The sequence below is a fragment of the Ochotona princeps genome, chromosome 6 (assembly GCF_030435755.1).
Source record: "Ochotona princeps isolate mOchPri1 chromosome 6, mOchPri1.hap1, whole genome shotgun sequence".
Classification (NCBI taxonomy): domain Eukaryota; kingdom Metazoa; phylum Chordata; class Mammalia; order Lagomorpha; family Ochotonidae; genus Ochotona; species Ochotona princeps.
In genome coordinates, this window is record NC_080837.1 from 30,413,877 (window position 1) to 30,438,281 (window position 24,405).

A 24,405-nucleotide genomic window follows, 5' to 3' on the forward strand; every position below is an offset into this window, starting at 1 on the left:
CTAGTCAGGAGTCGCGCCGAGCCGCACAAGCTGGGTCTTTTTATAGGATATGGGAAGCAGGAAGCGGGGTTACAGAAGCAGATGCATAGTTACAGGGATCCCATTGGCACCTTTAAGTCACACAAGGCTATGATTGGTACAGGAGCTGCCCTTGCTCAAAGCAGTCTTCAAGAATGACTCAATGTCTGAGAAATGGAAACTTATCTTTCTTTTGTAAAATAGAAACTTGGGAAACTGAAGCTTACTGTTCCTAGTTCTTGGAAAGCACCCAACAGCTCCTAGCTCTCTATCTTGCAAGGTCTTCTGCCACTCCTTATCTCACAAGGTCTTCTGCCTGCAGGCATCCTATTGACCCTTTTTCTGCTGGAGCTAAATTTGGGCTCTACAATTTAACAACTACCTCACAAGGTCTTGGGAAGACTAAAGATCATAATAAAATTTACTAGCACACTGCAGGCTCAGAAGAGGCCTCAGAGGATCAAATTTTCTTCCCTGCTAACATCCTCCTGCCTCTCTAGTCGGTCCTTTCTCACCTGTCACCTCTTCATATATCTTTCAACATAAGCAGATGCATCCCATCCCAAAAGTCCTATTCAAAAAGTGACAGCCCTTGATTTCTCCATGACTTCACCATTCAACAGCTAGAACCAGTGGTCCTACTCACCAAAGCCCTCAGTAACTACACTAACTACCGAATAGAGCCAACCAAAAGGTTCCTCCCGTCTCCAAAACACCACCTAAGCCATCCTTCTTTTCTCAGTACTTTTAGTCTTTACTGAAACTGTGGCTTTGAGAATTCTTTAGTACTCTGTTATATTGGTCTCTATAACACTGAGTTTATTTTTCCTGGTCTCCCTCATTCTCTCTTTCTCTTGTCCTTACATCATTTCCTTCCATGACTCATTTTTTCCTTTCTTTACTGAATTTATGCCATCTCCCATGCTTATTCCTGGCCTTCTGATCCTCTCATCACATTCCTTCCCTCAGTGAAGTGTACCTCTTGCTTCCAATGAACATCTCAAAACAAATCCTGAAGGCTACAGCCCATCATGAGATATTCTCCTACCTGCTGTTTCTCCAATCTATCAGTGGGAGCACTATAATTTCTGTTCCAACATTTTGACACAAAACTACAATCTTTGCCAACTCAATGCTTTCCTTCATGCTTGCATATCTGCACTCAATGAGCATCTGCTGTGTACCTACCACCTTTCAGGTTTCAGACAGACAGAAGTAAATCAGGCACATCTGGCTCCTGGATGCATAGAACTCACAATCCTATCCCAGGAGACATGCGTCAAGTAGAAGAAGAACTTAACCTGACTGTGATGAATAGCACTAAGTGAAAAATATACAGCATGCCATGAACATGTTTTTTTAAAGTGTTAATGAGTGAAGGAACACCACTAACAAAAACTTCCTCAAAGTAATGATGTGGTAGGACCGAAGGAAAACTGAAACCCAATTGGAGTCTCGTGCTTTACTCTTTACCAGGCAGGCCCAGTCATAGCTCTCCCTTTACTTGTCAACCTCACTAATATTCTAAGACCAGCCCTCTTCATCCAAAACAAAAGTTTCTGCTGCGAAATTAGTATTTCCACAATTCCCTGCTAACATTAGCAGCTTCCCACTATAGCCAGGACAAGCCCAGGTGATCATTAACACAACCCAGAAGGTCCTGCCACGACTGGTTCCACAGACAACCTCACCTCTATTCCCCCGAATGTATATCCTTGGCTGAAAGGCCTGGCTCCACCATTCTCCAAATACTCCATGCTACAGTCTTGGCAGTGTATGCTCTACTGAATCAAAAGGCTGAGTGAAACTGGCTACATTTTGGTAATTTGGTTTTCCTCTGCTCAGATTCAAGGAAACTGTCAAACCCAGCGAATATAATCCCAACTCTCTTCACAGTCTATCACCAGAGAATAAGTTCCAGTGACGGGAGCTGAAAGACTGTGTGAGTGATGGGTCCTGACCAGATGTGCCCTGTGAAGAATTGTTGCAAATCTTCCTTTCAGTGTCCAAGGACCACATGAAACTCTCCTTCATTGCTCCATATGTTGCCACAGGGAGCTCAGGGCATTCCAAGAAGCAACACTCTAATTTCTCTTCTCTGACTTCTCATAATACTTACTATTGGCATCACACATTTTATCCCTCAATATGACTGGGGATATTCTTTCATAAGCATTAAATATTTCTAGAAAAATTTAAGCCACTAAATATGTGTAAAATATGAAAAAAAATGTGCCCAATAAAGATCCTTAGCTGCTTTGTTAATTTAAGAAAATAAAAATGTGCTTCACTTAAAAGTATCATTTACGCAAGTAATAATTATAAATCTCTATTGAGTTTGCCTTGAAATGCTTTCAATTCTAGTTCAAATACTGTACAAGACTCTGACTTTTAATGAATCTAAATCAATTAATTTTTGAAAGCTAGTCGAGAGCAAAAAGGACAATTGAGAACAGAAAAATTTTTCAATGAAAAAGATTTAAAGCAAAAATCTTCATTCTCTTAGTATATTTCTCAGTCCTAGTGATATGAAAGTCACTTGATTTCAACAAGTAATATTGGAAGGAGATGAGGAAAGGAAAAAGTAAGTATTATTCATTGCAACTTTGTCAGGTGGCGTTCCATCTAATTAGTTCCACTTTCAAAACTACCTGAATGAGTCATTCTCCACAGACAAGTTCTTAGCGTGTTTTGAAAACACAAAGTTTGTCCAGACTTTTTACATGGGAGCTTTATTCCTTTGTAAGGAGATAATTTTAAAACAAGAATTATATTCATTCACATGTTGCAAAACATAAAGTGAAACAACAAAACTGGAGAGTCAGGGTAGGGAAAGGAAAATATGCAGAATCCCATCCTATAGACCTAGCTCAGCAGCTCCACCAGGTGCAGTTCATTGTGTCAGCTTTATCTTCAATTCCTTTTCGTGCAGAGCTTTGAATTCTAATAATCTGCAACAACATGATTTGGAAAATATTCCCCATGTTGATAAAGTTACTCACTCTTCTACCCTCTGCACACTGAAAACTTTTATTACAACAATTCAACACCACAGTGGTGGTCTTCTCTTTCTTCTTGCTTCTCTGGGACAGAGTATGCACAACATGACCCATTTTCTGTGTCTTATCCTCGCTTGAGTTCACCTATGGATCTGCTGCAAGACATCTGATTTCGTGATAGAACTTGGGAAACAATGTGGTGTATGTTTAACGTCTTCTTAGGAAGACAACACTTACTCATTGACCTCAAGATAAAAAGTCAACAAAAGTAAACCCTCAAACAAATAACACATTAATTTTTCCATTTCCTGAAAGAGGAAGTGTGTCCTGAAGGACAAAACAGTTGGATGAACCTTTATGAGGTTTTCTGTACGACTTCTGCATAGATGTACAGATTAGATTCTGTGAAGAGTTTAATAATAAATTTTTTCTGTTATGTCATTTGCAGAAATCAGTGAGTAAACTCTGCATTTAAAACATGTTCTTTTAAAAATCTGTAAGCCCTAAGATTTCCTGAAACAAACAAGACTTTAATTTTTCTATTTCATCATATCTCTACACTCTCTACTTCACAACATCAGGGTGGGAGCAAGAAGAGATGTACAAAATCAATCACAAGGGATAACTATCCTTGCAGATCTCCAAAGGATCTAGGCCAGTGCCAGACACACGGCAGGCATTTCTAAAAAATGTGAAGCTAAGCAAAACACATGGAACCAAGCATGTGAGGGAGGGAGAAGGCATCTGTTCATTCACTAAATTTATATCGTATGCCTACTTTAGCTTAAGCAGTACATCAAACATTGAGGGATGGAAGAGTAAGCAATAAGGACACAGTCTCCGTTTTGAGGCAAAAGTGAATCTGAGAGAAGAGATGGACACTAATCCACTAATTATAATAGCTACCGTAACTGAGTAATACAAGTACTTTATAATATAAAGGAGGATCTACGCTAGTCTGGAATTACAGAAGTCAAGGAATGTTCCCTGGGACATATGAACTAAGATTTCAAGGGGAGTTGGAGGAGTGTCATGGGCATTGGCAAAGGCCCAGAGAAGAAAGCGATGCTCCTAGTTGGAGTGCAATGGACAAACGGGGTTTTGGAGAGGAAGATGATGGGTGTGCAGATGTCAAGTCTCAAGGCTGTCAAGATAAGACAAAAACTGTATATTGCAATGAAATGAGAAGCTTGTGAAAGCTGTTAAGAAGGGAATTGTCTGATTAGATTTCAATTTCTAAAACATCATTCTATTTCTTGAAGAATGACTGAGAGACAAATATGGATTAAGGAACAGTGAGAAAGCTAATGCAATAGTCAATAAATGATGGTGGCACCAGAACAAAAGACTTGTGAAAGGAAGAATGGGTCCAATGTGTACACACTCAGCTTGATAGGTCTTTGACCAAAACACAGATGTTCAAAAAAGTGCTATATATAAAAGCTTGAAGCTCAACCAAGAAAGCCTGAGTCAAAGATGTTCTTTAGGAGCTCATCAGTAGAGATGGAAGTTGAAGCTATGAGAAGATACTAGGTCATCAGAGGAAAGATCACAATAGGAGTAGAAGGTCAAGGCCAAAGCCTTCAAGAGAGCTCTAATATTTAACGGAAGATCTAATTCTACCATCCTGTCACTGTTGAGAAGAGGGGTAAAAAACGAAAGTTAAAACTGAAACAAAACAGAACAAAAAAGGCAACAAAACAGAAGGAAAGAAAAACAGTAAGTGCATTGTACTGGAAACCAAAGGAAGAGAATATTTCAAAGAGAAATTGATTATCCTTACCAAAATCAGGACTAAGACTGTCCACTGCATTTACTAATTTAAAAAAAAGTTTGCAATAACCAAGAAAGAATTCTGCTTACATTGTAGAGCAAGCAAAAATGAAGATTTAGTAGACTAAGGAATGAGAGAGAGAAGGGAGTAAGATGATATCTATCCGGCGATTTCTGAGTTTAACTGCGAAGAAAACCAGAAAATAGAATAGAAATGGTTGTTGAAGAGAGGTGTGAGATCTAGAACACACTTCATTTTCAATACAAAATAATAAATATATGAAGTCTGATGAACAGAATTTGAATTAGAGACAAGAGACAGAGTAAAGATGGAGTGAATTCCCTGCTAGCACATGTGGAAGGGATGGCTTTGATAGGAAATGCAAATACAAGACAGACAGACAGACGTGCAGGCCTAGCGACAGGAAGCAAAAGCCTGTGTGACCACACCTATTTCCAACATGAAATAGGGGATAAAATTATGTTTGGAAGTTAGCCAAGGTGAGTCAGTACTGTAATTTAGATATGGTTTAAGAAGTGTTCCCAAGACATTAGGTGTTGAAAGTTAATCCCAAGAGGCTGGTGCAGTATTGTAGCAAGTTAGTCCTCTGCCTGCAGCATCAGCATTCCTTATTGGCACCAGTTCAAGTCCCAGCTCCACTTCCAGTCTAGCTCTTTGAATATGACCTAGGAAAGCAGTAGAGGATGGTCCAGAGCCTTAGGCCCTACACCCACATAAGAGACCTAGAAGAAGATCCAGGCTCACAGCTTCAAATCTCTTCTCTAACTCTGATTTTCAAGTAAAATAAATAAACCTGGATGGATGGAGGAAGGAAGGAAGGAAGGAAGGAAGGAAGGAAGGAAGGAAGGAAGGAAGGAAAAGGAAAGGAAGAATTCAACTCCAATGAGGCATTCAGAGGGTGGAAACAATCAGCCCCTAGTGTTTAGAGATAAGGTCTTTGGAAAGCAAATTGAGTTTAGAGAAGGCTCTTATGGTAGAAATACCATGTTTGAATCCTAGTGACTGTATAAGCAGGAGAAACATACAGACACAGTATACACATGTGCTCCTTGTCTTTTTATGTGATGCACCACCTTGGAACTCTATCAGAAAGAAGACCATCACCAAACAGCCTGTTAACCTTCCTTCTCCAGATCCATGAGCAAAATGAACATGTTTTCTTTATAAACCTACCTCAGGTATTACGGTAGTCCCTAAAATGGATTAATACAGTAAAGAGCTAAGAGTTTGACAAGAGTAAGGAAGATATTAAATTGTTACTAAGAAGAATGTAAATTTCAGAATGTGTTTAAGGCCTGGTGAAAATGTGACCCTGACTTGTACATGACATCCATCACTTCAGTAAGGATGAAGTCATAGGAGGAGTAGAAGAAAGCACAAGGGAGCTCCAGGCCCAGAACCCATTACCTAACCCCCCAACCTCTGTTCTCTCCAATCTAATTGTAATATATTACCCTCCTGAACCCTTCACATTTAATTATTGTGTTACGCTTTAGGGGACCTGATTACTCACGACATAATCACATACTAACAAATTCCTATATGATAACTCTACGTAACTTTATACTCTCTCTACTCCTACTACCTTTGGAATGTCCTCATGCTGCTCAATAAGTAATTTAGTGAGTAATTCCTAAATAAATTTAAGCATCTTCTAAGCCATCAAATAGAGAACCTACAATGTTGCCTTCTGCTTTGTGATCCCCTAGTAGACATGAGGTAATCTCATTTCTAGTCATGGGATGTTGGCTTCGAACCTGTAGTTTTGGAGTTATCAGTGACAGCCTGGTGAAAAATGATGCATATGAGAAAAAAAGGAGGAGTGAGGTTGCCATCACTTCTGGTGAGAAAACAAGGTGAGCATTCTCATCAGTCACTTTGAGCCATCTTTCTCTACCCATTCACATAACCCATGACCTGTGCTGAATGTACATAAGCTGTTCTTAAGGTGTTGTCATACAAGACTAAATGGTGAAATCCATATAGCATCTGAAAAGCCAAATACCAGAGTGCACATCTAATGGATTATCTATCTCCTGAGTTTGGATTCAGACTGCCAGTTGTTGCTGCAGTCAGAATGTTGTCCTGATGTTAGGGACAGAGATAAATAGGAACAAAGCGAACAGGGAAAAGAAAAAATTTCCTTCAGATTTCATTACTCTGTCATGTTCATACCTTTGCAGCGAGTCGACACTCCATCACCCTGATGTTGAAATGGGAAGTTGCTGCTTTGTTCATTTCCACACAACTATTGGCAATCACAAACACTGCTCCACTTGGGAGTTTAACATCAGTTGCTCTCAGGGGACTAAATTCTATCAACTTGGCCTGTGGGAAACAAAAGTGGTAGGGGAGATATAATTTATTAGAATTGAGAAAGGTTTAATCATATATACTTATTATTTCAACAATATCTTTTTTCTTAAAATACATTCACTTATTTAAATATACTACTGACTTCTCTGCATTATACTAGGTACTGGAGATACAATAATGAAGAAGATAGACAACAATGACCCTGCCCTCTCAGAGCCTACAATCTAGTGGCATAGATGGTTAAACAGACAAATACATTTCCAATAGTACCAAAATATCAGACACTGTACAAACAAATACATGATCAGATACAACCTTGTCTAATTTCTTCTCAAAAGGGGAAATTTAAACCAAGTCCTAATGGAAGAAAGAGTTGGAATTGGGCAGACATAGGGGTCTTTCTTCAAACAGAATGTGAAGAAGAGGCAAGAGCTTATGTGAGACCAGAGGTGACACACAACATGGTGCTAACTAAGCTTTGTGTATTGAAATCTGGCTGGAGCTGAGAGTCTGAGGAGTGAAGGATGGCAAGAGATTATTATAGAGTAGAGCAGAATTCAGATGCAAAGCACTCTGCAAATCCCAACAACTTGAAAACTGCACATTAACATCAGCACCCTGCTTGTTGAGTCTCATCCAAAATGGCCATGATACTTCTCAGTGTTAAATCAAACTGTTTCTACCTCATGTTTTTTACTTAGGAAATCTAGCTGTTCTGGAAAAATAGCCAAACTTAGTGAAATTTAACAAAAAATTAAGAATTAACAAAAACACTGTTTCTGTTTTTGGAAATGGACAGTTTATTGACAGTAACTAAAATCTCTGCTCTACCTAAGGGAGCTGATGGCCGAGGGGAAGTGGTCTTCAGCAGGGGAATTCACTCCTGGCTTGCTTTCAACATTCTTTTTTCACCATTAAAGCCCCAAAAATGTTGACAGAGAAAAATGATACCAAAGAGTAAATTATAAAAACAGCAGTTGTGAATATATGCAGTAAGAGAACTAGCATTTTGGTTTAAAACCAACATGAGATTAGGAAAACACAGTGAGATGAGAAGTGATTTAAGACAGAGATGGAAAGGTGGATCCAAAAACCAGGGAAATGAAAAAATATCATCTTTAAAACTGAGGGAAAAACACATGAGAAGAACAGATTTGAGGTATGATTCTGAAAGCTTAAGGTAGAGACAATCAACATGAGACAAAGTAAATTCACTTGTGGTATCCTTGAGTTACAAGGCAACCAGGAAGTAACACCCTATAGGATAGCCAAATAAATAAGTGGCCCATAGCCAAACATCTGGGGTTCTCAAGGCCTTCCTCACTGTGTGGGTTTCTCCAAGCTGATAGTTTCAATTGTGTCAATACCACCTACAGTTCCTTCTTCTGCAAGAAATGATATGGACTGGTCCATGCCTCCTCCTTCAGTGCCAATATAACGTTCACTCTTAGCACAAATTTCTGCAAGTTCTACCTGAAAAAGTAAAAATCCATTTGTAATGTGGGTAAAGTTACAATGTATTTCTCACCTGTTTCTTCCTTCAAGCATGACAAAAACAGTACCTACTCTGACCAATGCCGATAGCACTCTGTTAATACGGGCAGTAGGCAACAACTGAGTCCAACAGGAAAAGCATCCAGATGGATTAACAACATCTGCTGTGGGTACGGAATAGGTACTTACTGTGAACACTCTTTGTGCTATTCCTAAAGGACTCCACAGGGCAAGCAGGTCCTCACATCTTTCTTTATACTCCATCTGTCTGCAGAGTGGCATTAGAAAATATCTCCTATAAGCTCTCCTCATCTCTACCTCAGCTTCCAATAATGGTCTGTCTTATAGTCTTCCCACAGCCACAGTAGGGTCATTCACCTTTCCTTTTTAGCCCAAACTAATGCCGTCCCTCTGACATTTCCATTAAATATAAAAATCAGATCTAGTGTCATCTCACCAAATACTCAAAGATGAGGAAGCTCAATTAATGAACACAGCCCTAATGCAAACAGAAAATCTCAAAATACACGTTTGAGAATCTTCAATGGCTTCCTGCTGAATAACCAAGCAAGTCTAACCAGCCCAACATGCCATTTCAAAGCTTGCCAAAGCCTGGGACAAACTTATCTATGTAATTACATCACATTTCACTCTTTTTCCAGGTAGATTTGCCTCTTAACCTCATACACGCTCCTACAACCTGGTATTATTTCCTGTCTTATCTCCTATATAAGTCCTATTGCCACTCAATACTCTGCTTATGGACAAGTCTAAATGGCTGGCCATTCAAATCTTCATCATGGAGTCTTAATAAGGTTACCACTTTGATGTCTACTTTTCTCTACACTCAGCAGCACTTACACTTAGTACCTATTTATTCATATCACTATTTATCATTTATCCCTTCACTCTTCTAAGACTTGTTTCAGGCCCTTATTTCTCACTTGTTTTACTAGAAGTCCCTAGAGTTGTCATTCTGAAACACTAGCATACTGTAATCATCTCTTGCCTGGTATCCGACACCTTAATGCTTATACTCTTCAGCAGTTATAAAAGGCCTTTAATTCCCTTAACTCTTGCTCCTTTCTCCTAACTGCTGTCCCACCACTACTGGCATAAATCTGAAGCTCTAGCCATCAAGAACGAACAAATGTGTTCTTCATCACCCTCAGGCTCTTCCACCTCTCAGTAATTTTACCAACTATGATTTTCTGTCCTCCTCACTCAACATTGTTTTTTATCGCCAATAGTCAACAACTTAATTCTTACTTCCCCACGGAGCCTACACCACTACTCAAATGCAAGCATGACACATCACTTCTCCTTCAAACTCCATATTGTTAATTCTATTATGATTTATTGAACCATGAGTTAAGTGTGGATCTACTTGTCTCATTACCCACTGATCTTTAAGAGTCAATGTTCCCAGACTAGATTCCATTTGATTTGACTAATACGAGCTGAATCATGGTGTTTATTATTGTTCTTTAATTGTTTCATGTGTCCATCACATCTATTTTCCCTCAGAAAAGTCTGAGTCAGAGAGACAGATAAAGTACAGTGTTCTTTTTGTACTGTCTGCTTCACACAATGCTAAGCACGCAGTAAAGACTCAATAAACACCTGCTGCTTTCATTTTCTGAGAATAGCTCCTCAATTACCACCTGTCAGATTCTGCAAGTGTCATATTTCTTGTTGGTCATGTGGATTCACTAACATTAACTTTGCCTGGTGACACGGGGTAAACTTAAGATTTTGACGTAATTGACATTGCATGCGGCCTAACACACAGAATCAGTGACCTGTCCATAATAAGAACATTAAAAATAAGTTAGAGACTAAAGGTCAAAACACTTGGATTCAAAACTTAAAACAACACATCCAGATGAAGCAATATGAGTGGAATGAAGGGAGGGCATAATGAAATCGGGGTACCCAGCTAATTGTTATCCTGGGATAGTGTAAGCATCACCTCTCCTTCAACGGCAGTAAAAGCCAAAGAACTGAGAGCTGCACGTGTGCCAACTATGCTCAGTACCTGGAATTAGCAATTTTGTGAGACGTATTTCCTTTTCACTTTCAAAAACCCTCTGTTTGTATTTGTATTACATGAATTACATTTGTAATTTGTATTACATGAATACAAATATGGAAACGGAGTGGAGAAGCATAACTGGGAGCAGAGGAGCTTCACTCCAAAGCCTGTGTTCACTCAGAACTTCAATCACCCCCTTCAAAAGTGGAAATAATGTAGCCTGTTTTTCTACTCTTGAAGGGATATGAAAACACTACAGAGATCCCCCAAAATTTAAACAGTCCCCTTCTTAAGAGAAAAGAAACCACATCATTGAGAAGTTTGTATTTATTATTTTAAAAAATAATATAACTGGGGCCAACACTGTAAGCCTATGGGGTAAGCCCATCACCTGTAATGCCACAATCCCATCTGGGCACTGATTTCTGTCCTGTTGCTCCATTTCCAATCCGGCTCTCTGATAATGTGCCTAGGAAAAGCACTGGAAGACAATCCAAGTGTTTAGGCCCCTGTACCTACATGGGAGACCCAGATAAATCTCCTGGATCCTGACTTCAGCCTAGCTCAACCTTGGCCATTGCAACCACAGAAGCGAACTTGCTAATGCACATCTTGGGAGGTAGCACAGCATGGTTCAGGTCCCTGACACCTATATGGGAGATAGGTGGAGTTCCTGGCTTTGGCTCCAATCTGCCCCAACCCAGACACTGCATGCATTTAGGAGTAAATCAGCAGACAAAAGATGGATCTCTCTTTCTTTCAAGTAAAAATGAACATTTAAATAAAATTATTATTTTTGTCAACAAGTATATGAAGAAATGGAAATCTGGAAAACTGAAGTGCTCCAAGGCCATAAAGCCAGTAGGCAGGAAAGTAAGGTCTTGCACTGAGATTTGAGGCATTTGATACCCATTTCTTTCGACTACATTTATTTGTAAATATCTCATGCACTTTGGGGGGCTAGTTCATCATTGCTTCCATTTTTCAACTTCCTTTTCTTCATCTTCTCTGTCTTTCCTCCGCTTAGAACTTTTGGGTATTATCTGTCCAGTTATGGGATGGGGACATCTTGAGTCAGAAGAGGTAACAGCAGGTGGACTCTCCTTGACTCACAGACACTGGGGACTTCTGGATGGGCCTCTGCATTGTGTCCAGAGAGACAGACTGAAAAATTCAAAATCCTGTATCCATTAAACAACTTGGGCATCAAGAAATTCTCTTGAAAATAAGCATACATTTCCCAATGCTTTGGTTTCTTTCCTCTTACAAAGAGGATGACTAAATTTTGGTGAATCTCACTGTTTTGTTTTGTTTTATTTTTTCCACATTTCTCTGACAGAAGAAAGAAGTCACATTATTTCCATTCTTAGAGGGATAACTGAAGTTCAGTGAATAAAGAACATAGGATTTAAAGTCAAATAGATGAGGTTTCTCTGCTTCTGGTTCTATTTTTGAAACGCAGTTTCCCCACTTGTATTCATATAATCCTGATAAGTAGAGAGTTTTTATAGATTTCAATAAGATGATTCTCACAAAATAAGACAATATCAAATGGAAAGAAACATTACAATTATTCTGAAATGTAGGACCATTATTTAAGTGCTCAGAGAAACATATTTTTCCTATTCTGGATGTGTCCAGAAAAGAGGATTCAGTAGAGGCAGTGTAAGCTTGAGGTAAACATGCAAGTGGAAGCCTTGTTAAAGGCACTGCAGGCCCACCTAGGGGGATTATGGAGTCCCCATCCACCAAACCAAACATGCCTGCTGTGGAAAAAATCCCAGCCAGGCCCACAGGCTGGCTTCCTTAGTGGTCCTAATCCTTCGCGCCAAAACAAAAAGCAAAAAAGATCAAATCCTAATTGGCTATGATGTCTAAAGAAACTAGGAACAAATGTGGGTTTTTTTTCTTTAAAGCCTTCAAATCCTATTTAAGGAAAAAATCTGGCAATAATCAAAACTGAGTTAGGTCCACAGCCTAAGCAAGAAGTGGCATGACCTGAGCTCAGAAAGCTGTTAGTGTGGGAACCTTAACACCCCCAGGATGTGACTAGGAGCAGAGAGTGTCTGGCATCCCACATGATGCAATGAAGACATGTGAGCCTGCCCACGCCTTTTCTGTCCTCTGGGACACTAGAAATAGAACCATAAAATGTCCTCAAAGATTTATTATCAGACAGGGTGACTTGCAAATGGACTATATCATAGCTCTACACCTACAAAAGTCATCTAAAATTTCCAGAGATTTCCAGGGAATGGGGAGGAGCTGTCAAGCACTCATTAACAAAAGTGTATGGAAAAGAAGCGCCTCAGAAATCAGCCCAGCAAAGATGGAAATGATTTTGTGAAGCCAATTCTGTATACCAAGGGACATAGTTCTCTTCACACCTGATGACCAGGGATTCCAGGACATTCTCACTTTTTACCACCCCAAAAACAGACAGACAGAAAACCCGCAAGCACCTCAGTTTCTTCCACAGATTAGTATCCATGGCATTTTGATTCTTCCATCTTTCCCTCAAAATACTCACCTTTGAGAGTCACTGGAGATTACAATTTGGCTATCTGAATTATATGAGAGAATTTTCAAGAAGCCAATGAATGGTGCCTATCCTGACTTCCACCCTCTAGAGAGAGGAGAAAATGCACATTATTCATAGACCTTCTTTGAAAGCTACTGAAAATAGTTTATGAAACTAATGCGGCCATTTGGGTGATTCTCTAGAACCAAAAGCCAAGTTGATTTCCTAAATGAAAGAGTTCACCCGTCTGCTGTATAAGAAGAAAAATAATAGGATTAGATTTAATAGTCACTTCAAAGGGCTTGAAGATGCATGAATACATTATCTAGCTAGCTAAACCTGGCTGTCCATAAAAATAATTACAGCACAAAGTGTTCAAGATATGTGAACTCTTGGGCCCAGCGGCGTGGCCTAGCGGCTAAAGTCCTCGCCTTGAAAGCCCAGGGATCCCATATGGGCGCTGGTTCTAATCCCGGCAGCTCCGCTTCCCATCCAGCTCCCTGCTTGTGGCCTGGGAAAGCAGTCGAGGACGGCCCAATGCTTTGGGACCCTGCACCCGCGTGGGAGACCCGGAAGAGGTTCCAGGTTCCCGGCTTCGGATCTGCACAGCACCGGCCGTTGCGGCTCACTTGGGGAGTGAATCATCGGACGGAAGATCTTCCTCTCTGTCTCTCCTCCTCTGTGTATATCTGGCTGTAATAAAATGAATAAATCTTTTAAAAAAAGATATGTGAACTCTTATTTAGCAATTTTAGCAATGATTGTAAATAAATATATAAAAGTAGGCTCATGGGGTCTGGTGTCACACCAGGTTAAGCCTCTGCCTGCAACACTGACAAGTCATACGAACTCCGGTTTTGATCCAGGCTGCTCTATTTTTGATCCAGCTCCCTGAGAAAACCTCTGGGAGAGCAGTAGAAGATGGCACAAGTTTTTGGGTGCCTACATTCATCTGGGATACAACGGTGGAGCTCCCCTGGACTCGGCTTGGTCCAGCCCAGGCCACCGCAGTCACTGGGCAAGGGAAGCAAAGGAAGGAAGACCTCTCTGTGTCTCTCTACAACTCTTTTAAAAGAAAGTTACATGGGAAGGAATATGAATCTGAGTTAGTTGACCAGTCCCATCAAAAGCCTAACGAGAACACAAGCCTCCAACCAAGAGACTCCAGCTGCTGCTTTTGACTACCTTAGTGCAAGTCCGGAGAATGGAGCCTATGAGGAGCCCCACTCACCAATCACCAATGCTTTAAATAGTATCCTACAGATAAGTGAGCTTGCCAGTGTTTGCCTTCAAGGAGCTCACAGTACTGATATGGCCCTACGGAAGTAAATCTTACAAAAGGAAATAATAAATCCAAGAGAAAATGTAAAAACAAGTGTGGCAGACATGCTGGCTGTCCTTCCAGAACTGAACTGCTGCCCACCTCCTTCACCCTAGCATCTGCCTCAGGAGGAGGCTACTCAAGGTAACCCAGATGAACAGGCTCTTGTGCATGTTGCTGACCCCTGGATTCTTCTAACAGAGGACCCCAGCAGGAAATAGGGAAGGGAGGGAGAGTGAGATCAGGTAACTCTCTACCAAGGGCATGTGCAGATCCAAGGGCATAGCAACCCAGCTACAACTAATCCCAGTTTCCCCTACAATCATAGTTTTGTAAATAATCCTGAGGAAACAAACTGCTTTTTACCAACAATTGCGCCATCTGTCCTCCATTAGAAGAAATCCTGTCTGCTATAAAGTGAAAATGTGAATGGCTCCTCTGACTTCTTTACTTAAAATATTTTCTCCCCTGGCCATCTTTCTCCACCTTCATTTTCAGAATGCTTGGCTTTTCTCCTGGGACTATTCTCAGATTTGGCAAACTTCCCAGGTAGAGCCCAGTGAGGAAGGAGAAACTCACAGTGAAGCAGCACCAAGGCACGTCTGAAAGGAGAAAGAATTCCTAAGGGCTTGTGAGATGAGACAGAAGCCTCGCCAGGTAGGTGGCATCAGATAAGGATATGACCCAAGCCACTGCTACTAAATATCCACATGGCCTCCAACACTGTGGTAAAGGCTAGTGTGGCTTCCCTGGCAGGCAGACCATTTATTGTGGCTCTGATCTTCCAATAAAGAAAAAAAAAAAACAGAAAACTACTGATGATAATACCGGATGCGTAGCAGGCCTACAATCTCTGTGGTTTGGCAAATGTCTTGGGATTGCATACCCTTGCATGATCAGAAGCACCCTCCCATTCCCTGAAGGAAGGAAGGTTCTTCACACTTCCTGTCCTACCCTCATCCAACCTGCAGTTGCTCTCACCAGCCTCTCTGGAAGAAGGTAAAGAAGAAAGGGGACATTCAGTTATTCAGTGATACCTCTTAGCATAATAATAGAAGTCAAAACTAAAAACCTGTTGATTTTCCCGATATGAATCTGATATACAGACATAGACATAAATGTGGGGATAACAACTACTCCCATGCAGTACTATGTAATTAGGGTGTGGGGAAGCTGTTTTCTGCCAAGGGCCATTTCTATCCACAGACCGCACAAAATTATCAACTTAAAACATTAGGGGCCCAGTGCGGTGGCCTAGCAGCTAAAGTCCTCACCTTGCACGCACCTGGATTCCATATGGGCATCGGTTCTAATTCCAGCGGCCCCATTTCCCATCCAGCTCCCTGCTTGTGGCCTGGAAAAGCAGTTGAGGACGGCCCAAAGCCTTGGGAGTCTGTACCCACGTGGGAGACCCAGCAGAAGCTCCTAATTCCTTGCTTCAAAGCAGCACAGCTCCAGCTGTTGCGGCTGCTTAGGGAGTGAATCAACAGACCAAAGATCTTCCTCTCTGTCTCTCCTCTCTGTACATCTAACTTTCCAATAAAAATTAAATAAATCATTTAAAAAAAATAACCTGCTATAGATTGAATTTTGAATCCCTCCTGTGGTTGCCTTGGCAAAGCCAGATCAAATAATTCTGTGAGGCTTACATAAGCATCCCACAGATTATGCCAAGAGCATCTAGCAAAGATCGTAAGAAGCAGTCATGTGACGCCACTCTCGCATTTGTAGTCACACTGTTGCAGGGGTTTATTTCATTATTTCTATCGTGTGAATATGATCCATCTCCACCAAAACCTACATTAAGGTTCAATCCCAACAAATTTGTATTAAGAAGCAGTGGGGTCTTTAAGACATTTTGGAGGTCATTAACAATGTGCCCTCATGAATGAATAAATGCTTTTCTTTTGGGATTGAGTTTACTATCTCTGAAGTTTGGCCCCCCTTTCTCCCTTCTACATGTTCACCCAGGCCATGCCTTCATGTGCTCCTGCCATGTGATGTCATTCATGGTATCCACATGCAGCAGCGGCCCTCAGCAAATGTGGCTGCCCAATCTTGGACGCCCAACTCTCCAGAACCATGAGAGAAATATGCTTTGCTTTCTGAATTATCTAGTATCAGGTACTCTGCTACAGCAATGAAAAATTAGGCTAAAACAATTCTGTTTTGTGTGCACAAACAAAATAGTAAAGATTCCATGAGAAAAACACATTCAAATTTAGCATCCTAGAGACAACAAAGCCTTTTTTTGTGGGGATGGAAAGATTCTCCTATTGTGATAGTCTAGGAAACCTGTAAAACCTACCAGATTTCCCTCTACAACTTGCCCCAAGAATCTCGGCTGATAAGATTAAACAAAAACAATTTCATTAACTAACTCAGCTGTTACATTTTCATTCTGCTGTCCTTTGTCCTTTTTACTTCCAATTAACTTTATTTAATATTCTTACTGCATAGTTAGTTTCTAGACTTTTTCAATCTTTTATTTGTTTGTCTTAACTTTGTCTGAATCTTCCATTCACTTGGTATAATCCCCAAAATGCCCACAACAGCCAGCGCTGGGGCCAATGCGAGGAAGCCAGAATTCAATCCAAATCGCTCACATGATATGGCAGGGGCCCAGGTACTTGAGGCATTTTCCTACTGGAGTACACACTGGTAGGAAGCTGCATCAAAAACTGTTGATGGAACTTAGACCACACACTCTGATCGTGTTAGGAGTATCCTAAGTAGGACTTCATGGCTGTGCTATCACAGCACAGCCCCTAGACCATATTTAAAAAGAAAGCAAATGCATACTTATTATAAGAAAAAACTTGAGACATAACAGCCATCGGTTGGAAATCATATGAAGAACAGCAATGATGAACAAAGCCACATTCTAAGAGGGAAGGGTAAAAATGGTGAAGAAGTACAGTAACCATAATCCATAAGGAATAGTGGCAAGGACAAGGGAAATGTGGCCTACAGAAAGAATAAGGGGCACTGACCAGGCTCTTCCACACTTTAAGAATGTTAATTCCAAAGAAGGGAAAAAAATGATGAATTTAGGTTGAAAAAAATAAATTTCTTTGCATGTTTTTTGTTTGCATTTTGAGGCAGAGGGAAATACAGAGAGATAAAGAGTTCCCATCTTCTGGTTCATCCAGCACATGACCGAAACAGCAGGATCTGGGTCAGTCAGAGCTGAAGCCAGGAACCAACAACTCAAACCAGGGAACCTATGTGGGTGGTCAGAACCCAATTAATTTGAACCATCACCACAAATATTCAGAGTCTGTATTACCAGTAAACTGGAAACAGGAGTCAAAAGTGGGTATCATTCCCAAGCACCCTAAAGTGGGACAACTGGCATATTAAATAGCATCATAACTATTAAGATAAATGCTGCAGATAAAGTAAATTTTTACTCAACAGAAGAGAAATTTGAGGGAGGGGCATTTGGTAGCAGTTGAGATACTCTCTGGAAAACTGAATGTCTGAATTTAGCTTCTGATTCCACTCCCAATTACAGCTTTCTACTAATGCACACCTTGGCTGGCTCCCTGCCACCCACATGAGAAAAAGGGGAGGAGTTACCAGCTCCTGACTTCAGCCTGGCCCTGCCCCACCTACTGCAGGTATTTGAGGAGTGAATCAGCTGATGGGAAATCAATCAGTCAATCTCAGATAAATAACAAAAAAAAAAATGTTTTTTAAAAAGAATCTTGGGGGCCCGGCGGCGTGGCCTAGTGGCTAAAGTCCTCGCCTTGAAAGCCCCGGGATCCCATATGGGCGCCGGTTCTAATCCCGGCAGCTCCACTTCCCATCCAGCTCCCTGCTTGTGGCCTGGAAAAGCAGTCGAAGACAGCCCAAAGCTTTGGGACCCTGCACCTGCGTGGGAGACCCAGAAGAGGTTCCTGGTTCCCGGCATCAGATTGGCGTGCATCGGCCCGTCGCGGCTCACTTGGGGAGTGAAACATCAGATGGAAGATCTTCTTCTCTGTCTCTCCTCCTCTCTGTACATCCGACTTTCCAATAACAATAAAAAATCTTAAAAAAAAAAAAAAGAATCTTGGGCCCGGCGCAATAGTGTAGCGGTTAAAGTCCTTGCTGGGACTTTAACCATATGCGTGCTAGTACTAATCCCTGCGGCCCTGCTTCCCATCGAGCTCCCTACTTGTGGCCTGGGAAAGCAATCCAGGACAGCCCAAACCTTTGGGACCCTGCACCCATGTGGGAGACTGGGAGGAGGCTCCTGGCTCCTGATTTGCTCAGTTCCATGCGTTGCAGCCGCTTGGGGAGTGCACCATTGGACAGAAGATCTTCTTCTCTGTCTCTCCTTCCCTCTGTATATCTGACTTTCCAATAAAAATAAGTAAATTAAAAATAATAAAAAGAATCTTTCTAATGCTCACAGTAGTTCAAGTGTGAAAAGGACTTCTTTGCAAAGCCAGAAAATCACCGGAGTTACTCCAGCAAAGAGGCTGGAAGGTTACTGCCTACGAGGGCTGCTCACGCTCCCTCTTCAGCTGCTGGTTCTTTCCTTTGCCTTCTTTACATCTCAACTTATTCCATTAAGCCTTCCCCAAAAATCATCCCCTCATTTAGAGTTTTCTCTCCTCACTGGCTTCCTTGAGCACGCATCACAATTCATGTAGAGATACATATATTTGTTTAATTTTGATATTCATTGTTCTGAGCTCTACAAGGTGAAAAGGCATATGTTCACTTCCCTATCCCCTGTATCTCTCATATCCAGACTGACTGTCAATGACTGATGAATGAATCAGCAAGGTCAACTCATACTAATACATCACATTCAAAAAATATACCCCGAAAGTTGAAAGTGAACTAAATAAATATCCTGGAATTGATTGATTATTCAGTCATTGCACAGCATTTGGTACATGCTGAATAGTGAAACTTCCTTTTGCTTCATTAGGAATTTTATAATGTGCTAAGATATGCAAGACAAAGAGTAATATTGGTAGGACCCACTATAGCGAATAATTTTTCTCAATCTTTCTTTATTAGAAAGGCAGATTTACAAGGAGGAAGAGAGACAGAGAGGAAGATCTTCCATCCACTGGTTTACTCCCCAAGTGGCCACAATGGCCGGAGCTGCTGATCTGAAGCCAGGAGCCAGGAACCTCTTCTGGGTCTTCTGTAGCTACAGGGTCCCAAGGCTTTGGGTCATCCGCTACTGCTTTCCCAGGCCACAAACAGGGAGCTGGATGGGAAGTAGAGCAACTGGGACACGCTCCAACACCCCCATGGGATCCTGGTGCATGCAAGGCAAAAACTTCATCCACTAGGCTATGTACTGGGCCCACCAATTATTTTTTAACTTTATTTATTTTTTTTTTTTTACAAAAACATTAGAGGATAACAACCTCATGTGTTTTGATTTTCCTGATTTGCTTCATGGGAAATCTGAAAAAAAAATCAAAATATCTACAATGTTAATAGGGAAAGGAGAAAATAAAGGACCTAAAATTCTTCCAAAATAGAAGCAGTACATTATCAAGTATGTACATTAGAAGTGGAAAAAAAAAAGTTGGGTAAAAATTGCTCAAGCTATTCTCAAAAAGAAAAATTCAAATCTTTTGTTACTAGAACTTGCTGTTGCCACTAACAAAGGGATTGGAGTCTCCCTTTCTTCCCCAAACCGGGTAGCTGATCAGTTTTGATACCTGATCAGGGTTCTCATTACGCCAGATGATATCTTTTCACCCTAGCCTGCTTTCAGCAAAAACCTGTTAAGTAAGTGTGGCTCCTGATGGTTCTCTTAGGAATTCTCCATCTGCTGACCACTCAGCCCCACTCTGCCCCACTCCCACTCCTTGGCTATAACTTCCCAGTAGCCTATGGGTTACCAGAGTTTAACCAAGTCTCTCTCCCCCAACACAATGTCTCATTCTAGTCATCCCCCTGCCTGGTACAATGGTCCTGAAGAGAGCACAGACTTGAAAACCTGCACACACACTGAACACTTACTCCTTGACTTTGCTCCAGCTTCCCTCCTCCACATTAGTTTTTATCTAGTCATCTCTTTTTCTGCCAAGGTGGTAACCAAGGTGGTAATCTAGATTTCCTTCTCCAGGGATATCTTCCTAATAGGAAAGGGCAGCCACTTTGATAGAATCCAAATATGTCCCATATGATCTTGGAAGCTGTCAGTAGCCTCTGCTTACACAAGGCCCAGAGAAGTAGAGCAATAATATCTAAGGGCAAAAGGATGAAACAGACAAGCAAAACAGAGAACAAGGAAAGTGAGAGGGGCAAATTTAACCACCTTTAAATGCTTGCTTCCTATGCATTCCTGAAACCCAATGATGTTCTTCTACATGTTCAACAACCAAATGGCTACAAATCCTTTCCCTCCCTGTTCCCACTCCTCTGCAATGTCACTTTGCAACTCCTTCCTTCAAAAAAGGAATGCAGCGTAGGTGCTCTGGAGAAGCACTCTGTGTCACAACTGGAGATCCCCACATCCGTTAACAGGGTACCTGGTTCGAGTTCTGGCTACCCTGAGCTTCCCATCCAGTTTCCCACTAATGTGCCCCAGAAGCAACACACAGTGATCCCATGACTTGAGTTCCTACAACCCATGTGGAAGTTGCAGATGGAGTTCTGGACTCGACCTTAGCCTAGTCTAGGCCTGGCATTTGCAGATACTTTAAGAGCAGATCAGCAGGCAAAAGATTTCTATGTGTAACTTTCCCTTTCTCTGTCACTTAGCCTTTCAAATGAATGAACACATTTCTTTCTTGAAAAGGAAAAAAGATGGAATCTATGTCTCCACCTTTTGAATCTTGAATCTGGGATATAAATTGCTTTGGTTAACTGGGACAGTGATATATGGGACACAAACATACTTGAAAAGCACTTGTACATGGAGGTTGTCTTCCTGCTGTTCTTGGAAGCTTGAAACCTCCATTTCAACAAGCCAGGGCTAGCCTGGAGGTTGATGAGAGACATGCAAACCCCATCAGCCCTGCTGACAACCAGCCAATCCAGAATGAGCACGGCCTAGCTGACCAGCAGTCAAGAGCAGATGTTTTCATGACCCAGCCAAGAAAAGCAGAATTATTGTCAAGTTGAACCCAGTTCAAATGGTTGTTATTTTAAGCCACTAAGTTTCTTGAGGGTTTGTTTCACAGCAAAAGCTTAACTAGGAAACCAACCCTCTATAGAGTGCCTTTTGAACAGATTCCAGACACAGTCAGGCCCTAGGCTCCCAGAGTCTCCCAACCTGCCTCCTTTAGTTTAAAGTTGCCTTGCCCTGCTTCTTATTAAACCTAACTCTCTAAACTGGGTGAGTTACGTAGCTAATCCCACAGGGTCCCAGAGCTGAGATCACTAACATCCCCTAAAGATAACATTGTCATGTTCGGTATTGTCTTGAAGGATTTAGGACCCCAGACCCTGAGCGAAAAGACATTACCATCTGACTCACTGAAGCCCAACATCCAAAGGAACATGGTTGCTGTTGACTGATCAAAGGGAGGGTAGGAGTGCTGTGAACCTGCACGTAGCTCAACATGCACCTTTCTACCCTAACTTCAGCCTACAAGAACTTCTGCCCCAACCCCTCAGGCAGTCCAAGAATTAAGCCATGGCTGCCCAACTCCTTGCTCTTATGCTTTGCAAATAAAGATCTTCTTTTCTTCTACCACCCTAATGTCAGTGATTGACTTTCTGCACATCAGGCTAATAGTTCCAAGTTTGGGGATTCTGTAACAACCATAAACTCATCTTCACATTTCAGGACACATACTATAAGCAGTTCCATTGTAAATCAACCTGGTTTGTCTGGGCTGTTTTTCTTTGGTAGCAAAAAATCTTAGTTCACATTTGCATTTGCAAACATTTCTCTTCATGGGAGTCCAAAAAGTACTCACGTATTAAATTTAAATATTTGGCTGCACTGAGTTATTTTAAATGAATCTATTCAGTCAATCACATATCTTTCTCAAAAAGGAGAAAAAAAATCAGCAGAAAACAAAACAGAGCAGGAGCCTTTCACACTGAGAGATAAGAGACAGGTTTCCACACCCACCTGAAAATGCTTACACAAATAAAAACACTTGCACTGGACTAGCCAGTTACAGATTACAGGTGTGCACCTGCGTCTCTAACCTTTCTACTCCTTACCACCTCCCTATCTTACAACTCCTAAACCTAAGAATGAGCAGGAAAGGAGGTAACCTATTACTAGTAACATTACCATGGTAACTTTCCTATCTGGCAATTTTGGATACATGTGACAAAAAATGTAATTATAAGACACTGGAAGCATATTAACAATGTGGGGAAACCTACAGTTAGAGCAAATGCCTTAAACTAGGGACAACTGTCACATTCTTAACAACCAGTGTGATGCACACTGCAACTAGTCAGAACAGACATCCGCCATAGGAGAGAAGAGTGCTATATTGTTGGATCAGCCCTACTGGCAATATAATAACTCCTCAATAAATATGGGGGCTGATGTGCTGGTTCAACAGGCTAATCCTTCACCTGCAGGTGCCAGCATCCCATGTGGGCACTGGTTCATGTCCTGGCTGCTCCTCTTCCTGTCTAACTCCCTGCTTGTAGCCTGGGAAAGCTGCAGAGGATGTCTCAAATCCTTGGACCCCTACACCTTCATGGGAAATCTGGAAGAAATCCCTGACTCCTGACTTTGTATCAGCTCAGCTGCAGCTGTTGCAGCCATTTGGGAAGTGAACCAGCAGAAGAACTCTCTCCCTGTCTCTCCTTCTCTCCATAAATCTTTAAAAGTAGGTTAAAAGGTAGCGATTAAATGAACAGTTTCTCTGAATAAAATCTAATGACAAAACTGATAGCTCCTCAAATGGTTATACTACATAAAAGCTCAAATAATTATATTTGTTTTCTGCAGCAAAGTGTCATGTTGCAAATAATACCACACTTCTACCACACAAGTCTACCCGATCTAAATTAGTTGTAATTTGGGTCTTGAGGGACCCAAAGAGATTGGCTTTATGACTGTAAACATATTGGTGGCTTACAGGGAAATACCCAAGCACTATAAAATAAGAGGTTAGAGTTAATCCTGAGAACTTGTAAATTAAGGAGCCTTAGGGTATGCTGATTGGGTATGCTGATGGGAGTGGCCCATTAAACCAGTCAGCCCACTCACATTTCAAATCACACGTATGGTACTAAGTGACCAAATACATGCTAATGGTTCAGCACCCAACCATACATGATCCCATCTGCTTCTTAAAGATGACACACACACTTCCTAAGCAAAGGGCTACACTATTTACATTTTTCCTTTCTATACTGTACTAACTACATGGCTACAAAAACAAAAAAATTTTTTAAATGAAAAGCTAATTTCTATCAACCTCAGACACCTGAAAAGGAACAAAAGGCCTAACATGTAACTAACTCATTCTCTCTCTCTCTCTCTCTCTCTCTCTCTCTCTCTCTCTCTCTCTTACACACACACACACACAGAGGCATCTGTCCTTGTCACACACACACAGGACCAGCAGCCATCTGCCCATGTCACTCACACACACACACAAACACACACACACACAGTGGACTGGCAGCCATCTACCCATGTCTCACACACACACACAGGACTGGCAGCCATCTGCCATGTCATACACACACAGAGGCCTGGCAACCATCTGCCCATATCTCACACACACAGGACTGGCAGCCATCTGCCCGTGTCAGGGCACTCTCTAGTTCACCTGCTCCTTGCAGAAGCTCTGGTTGACATAACATTTATTTGGACAGGCTGCTGTATCATTTTTATAGTTATGTAGCCTACTGACCAACCTTTCTGAATTCAACATAAAGTTTTAAAGAATTAAGCCTGTGTAGTATAAACTCTTTAAAAGATTACAATAATTACAGATGCAAAGACATGTAAATATT

At 41.3% G+C, this 24,405-nt stretch overlaps 1 protein-coding gene across 2 annotated transcripts in view; it reads right to left on the bottom strand.

Moving 5' to 3' along the window:
* The window catches only part of GALK2 (galactokinase 2), a 125,409-nt gene that overhangs the window by 37,136 nt on the left and 63,868 nt on the right, over nt 1–24,405 (bottom strand). For both annotated transcript variants that reach the window (XM_012929346.2, XM_004578088.4), the window contains 2 exons: nt 8,503–8,601; nt 6,988–7,140 (listed from right to left, as the gene is read on the bottom strand). In XM_012929346.2, the coding sequence (XP_012784800.1) occupies nt 6,988–7,140; nt 8,503–8,601 (252 nt within the window). The remainder of the gene's footprint in view (nt 1–6,987; nt 7,141–8,502; nt 8,602–24,405) is intronic.